The 7,500-nt window shown below is 42.8% G+C and overlaps 1 protein-coding gene across 4 annotated transcripts in view; it reads right to left on the reverse strand.

The window, feature by feature from the left end:
• bmpr1bb (bone morphogenetic protein receptor, type IBb) overlaps window positions 1-7,500 on the reverse strand; it is a 124,781-nt gene that overhangs the window by 34,659 nt on the left and 82,622 nt on the right. For 3 of the 4 annotated variants that reach the window (XM_079599376.1, XM_079599379.1, XM_079599378.1), the window contains one exon: window positions 1,068-1,227. In XM_079599376.1, coding sequence (XP_079455502.1) covers window positions 1,068-1,146 — 79 coding nt within the window. In that variant the 5' untranslated portion in view covers window positions 1,147-1,227. Of the gene's footprint in view, window positions 1-1,067; window positions 1,299-7,500 lie in introns of all 4 variants that reach the window. The other variant, XM_079599377.1, reaches the window with a different exon arrangement.

Genomic DNA, 7,500 nt, shown 5'->3' on the forward strand with positions numbered 1-7,500 from the left:
GTTTACTTTATTCTGCTCTCCTCACTTACACAAATGATAGTTTGACTGTATATTTCAACCTAAAACTCCATGTACGCGTATGTTCTGTGTAACGAGCCATGCATGCTTGAAACAGAGTGTATTTTATATAGTTTTCCATGTCTGGAGCCTGTCCGACAAATATTATTTTTTTCCCAATATATATTTTTTTGATTGATTATAAACACAAATAAGAGTTTAAACCGTGACAAAAAGCATAGATAAACACACTGTGTACCAATATTAATAAACAACAACAAAAAACTTCATAAACAAACAAACCACTGTCAAAATAAAAACTCAGATGTTCAAGCTGTTTATGACATTTGTAAAACAACCAATCCGAGTCCTTACCCATCAGGCCCAACTGTCCTAATGAGGACTGGTTAAGAAATCACTCTGTTTAATTTACTGAAAGAGTGCACTCCACAACTTCCCAAACTCATCTGAACACTTCACACTTCACACTGAGGGACAATCATATCTTTTCTAACTTAATAAAATAAAGACCATCAGACGGCCAACGAGAATGTGAAGGGGGTATTCAGACAAATATGACCCTGGAAACAAAACCAGTCACAAATCCACAAAACAAATCAGTTTTTTTAAATGTTGAAAATATAAAGCTGAATAAATAATCTCTCCATTGATGTGTGGTTTGTTAGGATTGGACAATATTTGGTCGAGACAACTATTGAAAATCTGGAATCTGAGGAGCAAAAAAATGTAAACATTGAGAAAATCTCCTTTAAAGTTGTGCATTTATGTTCACGATTGTGCTGCATTCACTCACAAAAATACATGTTTTATATATTTACGGTAGGACATTTACTAAATATCTTCATGGAACATGATCTTAATATCCTAATGATTTTTGGCATAAAAAAAAAATGGATAATTTTGACGCATACAGTGTATAGTTGCTATTGCCACAGATATACCCGTGCGACTCGTGATTCAGGGTCACATATATTCTAAACATGAAACATGGCGTGTCAGTGCCAGACTGAAGGTGAACAACAGATCACAGGAAACACACTGAGACTCACCCTGAGCGTAGGAGTGCATCATTCCCAGCAAAACCAGTAGTGGCGTCCAGCGTCTCCCAGTCCCAACCTGTCGCTCCATCCCAGCCCGCGCGACCAGGGCATGGAAACACACACTCACACACACTCCTCCCTCCACAGTTACTCCACACTGACGGCCGGCCTGCGGTGCACAGAGAGAAAGAGGGTGTTACTCTCTCGCTGCGTTTGGGACGGCCCCTTCACTCCGGACACCTTGTGGAGAGACAATAAAAGCAGAAGTTGATCTCGACCGGGAGCCTCCTCACACACACACACACACACACGGAGGGAGGGCCGATGAAAGAAGGTCGACCCCCAAAAACAGCCCCCAGCGCTCGGCGGGTCACGTGACCACAGCGCATTAACTCCTCCTGCAACACTTTATTAGCTAGAACTCACTTCAGGACAATAATTGCCTGTGCAGAACTCTCTGGCATTACTGATAGGGTGTTATCGCGTTCTGAGAAGTTGCTAACACAAAGTTTTTTTTATTCTATTTTTTTCCAGACATATAAAAGATACCAGTAATCCAAAATGTACAAAATGAGACAAGGTATCTGAATAAATAGATGTAAAAGTTCTTAAAGCATTTTTGAGTATCGTGCATTCACTAGTATGTTTTCTGTACGGTTTGGAAACTGAAGCCTAACTCTTGAGGTTTGATCACATCATTATGAGCTCTACTACTAGTGATGGTTTAACTGAAGGATTCTGCTGCAACAGTTTATTAGCTAGAATTCACTTCATGAGAACAATTGCCTGTGCAAAACTCTCTGGCATTACTGATAGGGTGTTATCGCGTTCTGAGAAGTTGCTAAGTTCTTTTAATTAAATTTTCTCCAGATATGAAAAAATGTACTCCAACATTTACAAAAGGAGACAATGTGTCTGAATAAATAGATGCAAAAGCAACAGAAAAGTTCTTAAACCATTTCATTTTTTTTTATTGTGTATTTGTCTGGAAACTGAAGCCTAATACTTGAGGTTTGATCACAGCATTATGAGCTCTAATACTAGTGATGATTGAATTAAAGCATTAGTTCACTTCAGAATGAAAGTGAGAGTTTCCTGATAATTTACTCTCCTCCACGTCATCCAAGATGTTCATGTCTTTGTTTCTTCAGTGGAACAGAAATGAAGGTTTGTGAGGAACACACTCCAGGATGTTCTCCATATAGTGTCTTCAATGGTCCAGCGGGTCGAAGGTCCAGATGTGAGTTTCAGCTTCAAAGTCTCTCACGATCCAGCCGAGGAATAAGAGTCTCATCTAGACAAACCAGCCGCCATTTTATAACAAAATAAACATTTATATACTTTTTAACCACTAATGCTCAACTTGCACTAGCTGTGATGCAACAGATGAAACAAAAAAAATTGCTTTTTTGGCAGAAAACACCTAAGATGGGTCGGTTCACACACAGATAAAACAGTACCCCATGTGTAAAATGAAATACTCTGCTGTATCTTTAATGCTGTGGGCCTAATTTTCTGCCAGAGGTCCTGGACATCTTCTTCAGATACATGCCATCATGGATTGGATCAAATACCAACAGATAAAAAATCGAAACCTAACAGACTGTGCTAACAGACCATGTTTGGATCTTCCAACAGGACAGTGATCCAAAAACAAATATCAAAATCAAAACAAAAATGGGTCACTGAGCAGAAAAGCAAGCATCTGCAATGGCCATCCCAGTCCCTGGCCTGAACCCTATAGAAAATGAGTGGGCTGAACTGAAGAGAAGAAGCGCCAACATGGATCTGGGAATCTGAAGGATCTGGAGATGTTCTGTGTGGAGGAATGAAGGATCTGGAGATGTTCTGTGTGGAGGAATGAAGGATCTGGAGATGTTCTGTATGGAGGAATGAAGGATCTGGAGATGTTCTGTATGGAGGAATGAAGGATCTGGAGAGATTCTGTGTGGAGGAATGAAGGATCTGGAGATGTTCTGTGTGGAGGAATGAAGGATCTGGAGAGAGTCTGTGTGGAGGAATGAAGGATCTGGAGATGTTCTGTGTGGAGGAATGAAGGATCTGGAGATGTTCTGTGTGGAGGAATGAAGGATCTGGAGATGTTCTGTGTGGAGGAATGAAGGATCTGGAGATGTTCTGTGTGGAGGAATGAAGGATCTGGAGATGTTCTGTGTGGAGGAATGAAGGATCTGGAGATGTTCTGTATGGAGGAATGAAGGATCTGGAGATGTTCTGTATGGAGGAATGAAGGATCTGGAGATGTTCTGTGTGGAGGAATGAAGGATCTGGAGATGTTCTGTGTGGAGGAATGAAGGATCTGGAGAGAGTCTGTGTGGAGGAATGAAGGATCTGGAGAGATTCTGTGTGGAGGAATGAAGGATCTGGAGATGTTCTGTGTGGAGGAATGAAGGATCTGGAGATGTTCTGTGTGGAGGAATGAAGGATCTGGAGATGTTCTGTGTGGAGGAATGAAGGATCTGGAGATGTTCTGTGTGGAGGAATGAAGGATCTGGAGATGTTCTGTGTGGAGGAATGAAGGATCTGGAGATGTTCTGTGTGGAGGAATGAAGGATCTGGAGAGATTCTGTGTGGAGGAATGAAGGATCTGGAGAGATTCTGTGTGGAGGAATGAAGGATCTGGAGATGTTCTGTGTGGAGGAATGAAGGATCTGGAGATGTTCTGTGTGGAGGAATGAAGGATCTGGAGAGATTCTGTGTGGAGGAATGAAGGATCTGGAGATGTTCTGTGTGGAGGAATGAAGGATCTGGAGATGTTCTGTGTGGAGGAATGAAGGATCTGGAGATGTTCTGTGTGGAGGAATGAAGGATCTGGAGATGTTCTGTGTGGAGGAATGAAGGATCTGGAGATGTTCTGTATGGAGGAATGAAGGATCTGGAGAGATTCTGTGTGGAGGAATGAAGGATCTGGAGAGAGTCTGTGTGGAGGAATGAAGGATCTGGAGATGTTCTGAATGGAGGAATGAAGGATCTGGAGAGATTCTGTGTGGAGGAATGAAGGATCTGGAGAGATTCTGTGTGGAGGAATGAAGGATCTGGAGAGAGTCTGTGTGGAGGAATGAAGGATCTGGAGATGTTCTGAATGGAGGAATGAAGGATCTGGAGAGATTCTGTGTGGAGGAATAAAGGATCTGGAGATGTTCTGTGTGGAGGAATGAAGGATCTGGAGATGTTCTGTGTGGAGGAATGAAGGATCTGGAGAGATTCTGTGTGGAGGAATGAAGGATCTGGAGATGTTCTGTGTGGAGGAATGAAGGATCTGGAGATGTTCTGTGTGGAGGAATGAAGGATCTGGAGAGAGTCTGTGTGGAGGAATAATAATAATAAATTTTATTTATAATGCACTTTTCATTTGCGAACAAATCCCAAAGTGCTACATCAAACATATTTCAGAAGTAAAAACAGGGGCAAGGATAAGAAAACATTAAATATAAAACAGTTCAGTTTCACATTAATTGTAGCTATTTTTAAATAAAAAAGTTTTTAAGTCTTTTTTAAAGTGGTCAACTGCCTGTGGAACCCTCAGGTGGTCTGGCAATGAGTTCCACAGTCTCGGGGCAACAGAGGAGAAAGCACGGTCTCCCATGGTCCGGAGCTTGGTTCTGGGAGGACGGAGACGATTGCCATTTTGTGAACGGAGGTTTCTGGTTGATGTTTGCTGGGTGAGAAGTTCCTTGAGGTAGGGTGGAGCATTTCCATGGATGCATTGGTGGGTGAGGAGAGTGATTTTGTATTGGATCCTGGCGGAGATGGGGAGCCAGTGAAGTGCTTGAAGGATGGGGGTTATGTGTTCGTATTTACGCACTCTCATTAGGATCCTAGCAGCACTGTTCTGTATGTGTTGGAGTTTCTGCAGACTCTTGCTAGAGATCCCATACAGAAGTGCGTTACAATAGTCCAGCCTGGAGGAGACAAAGGCATGGACAAGTTTTGTGGCGTCAGAAAGGGTGAGTGTGGGACGGAGTTTGGCAATATTCCTAAGGTGGAAAAAGGATGATTTGCACAGATGTTTGACATGGTTGTCAAATGTGAGGTGAGAGTCAAGTTTTACACCGAGGTTGGTTACTGTAGATGAGAGAGGGATGACTTTTCCAGAAAAAGTGATAGAGGTTATTAGGGACGACTGAACCTGCTGAGGGGTGCCGACAAGAATTGCCTCAGTTTTGGAATAATTTAACTGAAGGAAGTTCTGACTCATCCAGGCCTTTATCTCCTCCAGGCAGGAGGTCAGTAGTGGTGGTGTGGAAGATGTGGAAGATGATGAAGGCAGAGCAGCCGGGAGGTGGGGGGTTGGGTTTATTTTGAGGTAAAGTTGTGTATCATCAGCGTAGCAATGGAAGGAGATACCATGCTGGCTAATGATGCGGCCAAGGGGGAGCATATAGAGAATAAAGAGAATTGGACCAAGTACTGACCCTTGAGGAACACCACATGTGACAGCATGTGGGTGAGATTTAGCTGCACCTGAATGAAGGATCTGGAGAGATTCTGTGTGGAGGAATGAAGGATCTGGAGATGTTCTGTGTGGAGGAATGAAGGATCTGGAGAGAGTCTGTGTGGAGGAATGAAGGATCTGGAGAGATTCTGTGTGGAGGAATGAAGGATCTGGAGATGTTCTGTGTGGAGGAATGAAGGATCTGGAGATGTTCTGTGTGGAGGAATGAAGGATCTGGAGATGTTCTGTGTGGAGGAATGAAGGATCTGGAGATGTTCTGTGTGGAGGAATGAAGGATCTGGAGAGATTCTGTGTGGAGGAATGAAGGATCTGGAGAGATTCTGTGTGGAGGAATGAAGGATCTGGAGATGTTCTGAATGGAGGAATGAAGGATCTGGAGAGATTCTGTGTGGAGGAATGAAGGATCTGGAGAGATTCTGTGTGGAGGAATGAAGGATCTGGAGAGAGTCTGTGTGGAGGAATGAAGGATCTGGAGAGATTCTGTGTGGAGGAATGAAGGATCTGGAGATGTTCTGAATGGAGGAATGAAGGATCTGGAGAGATTATGTGTGGAGGAATAAAGGATCTGGAGATGTTCTGTGTGGAGGAATGAAGGATCTGGAGAGAGTCTGTGTGGAGGAATGAAGGATCTGGAGATGTTCTGTGTGGAGGAATGAAGGATCTGGAGATGTTCTGTGTGGAGGAATGAAGGATCTGGAGATGTTCTGAATGGAGGAATGAAGGATCTGGACAGATTCTGTGTGGAGGAATGAAGGATCTGGAGAGATTCTGTATGGAGGAATGAAGGATCTGGAGAGATTCTGTATGGAGGAAGGAAGGATCTGGAGAGATTCTGTGTGGAGGAATGAAGGATCTGGAGATGTTCTGAATGGAGGAATGAAGGATCTGGAGAGAGTCTGTGTGGAGGAATGAAGGATCTGGAGATGTTCTGTGTGGAGGAATAAAGGATCTGGAGATGTTCTGTGTGGAGGAATGAAGGATCTGGAGAGAGTCTGTGTGGAGGAATGAAGGATCTGGAGATGTTCTGTGTGGAGGAATGAAGGATCTGGACAGATTCTGTGTGGAGGAATGAAGGATCTGGAGAGATTCTGTATGGAGGAATGAAGGATCTGGAGAGATTCTGTGTGGAGGAATGAAGGATCTGGAGATGTTCTGAATGGAGGAATGGTCTCTGATCTCTGGTCAGGTGTTCTCCAAACTCATCAGGCATTATAGGAGAAAAATCAGAGCTGTTATCTTGGGAAAAGGAGGTTGCAAACAAAAGGGGGCAAATAATTGTTCCCAATGTGTTTTAGAGAAAAACATTTATTTCACAATGTGATTTCCCCACTTTCAATTATTTTACTTCAATGAAAGGTTAGATTTTAGCACATTTTTTAAATATAATATCAAAAGGATTAACAATGCAGATACATTTTTTTAAAGCCATCTTTGATCATATTTACCAAGGGGGCAAATAATTCTGTCCAGCACTGTAAATGTTTATTTTGTTATAAAATGGCGGCTGGTTTGTCTAGATGAGACTCTTATTCCTCGGCTGGATCGTGAGAGACTTTGAAGCTGAAACTCACATCTGGACCTTCGACCCGCTGGACCATTGAAGTCACTATATGGAGAACATCCTGGAGTGTGTTCCTCACAAACCTTCATTTCTGTCCCACTGAAGAAACAAAGACATGAACATCTTGGATGACGTGGAGGAGAGTAAACTATCAGGAAATCTGAATCCTGAAGTGAACTACTCCTTTTAAACAACTATAGTTCTCAACACTGTAAACTAAACAGTTCATGCAAAAGTCCTCCAGGTAGTTCGACATCAAAAACATGAAAGCAAATGTCACTCCATGTATTCTCACTCAGAGGGCTGTAAAACCGGGGCTGGTTAAGCATTTCCTCATTTCCCCTTCAGGGTGCGAGTGATTGATTGACAGCTCATTATGTGTAGGATAAAGAACACAAAGCATCTAG

The sequence above is a fragment of the Phoxinus phoxinus genome (genome assembly GCF_949152265.1).
Source record: "Phoxinus phoxinus genome assembly, chromosome: 23".
Classification (NCBI taxonomy): domain Eukaryota; kingdom Metazoa; phylum Chordata; class Actinopteri; order Cypriniformes; family Leuciscidae; genus Phoxinus; species Phoxinus phoxinus.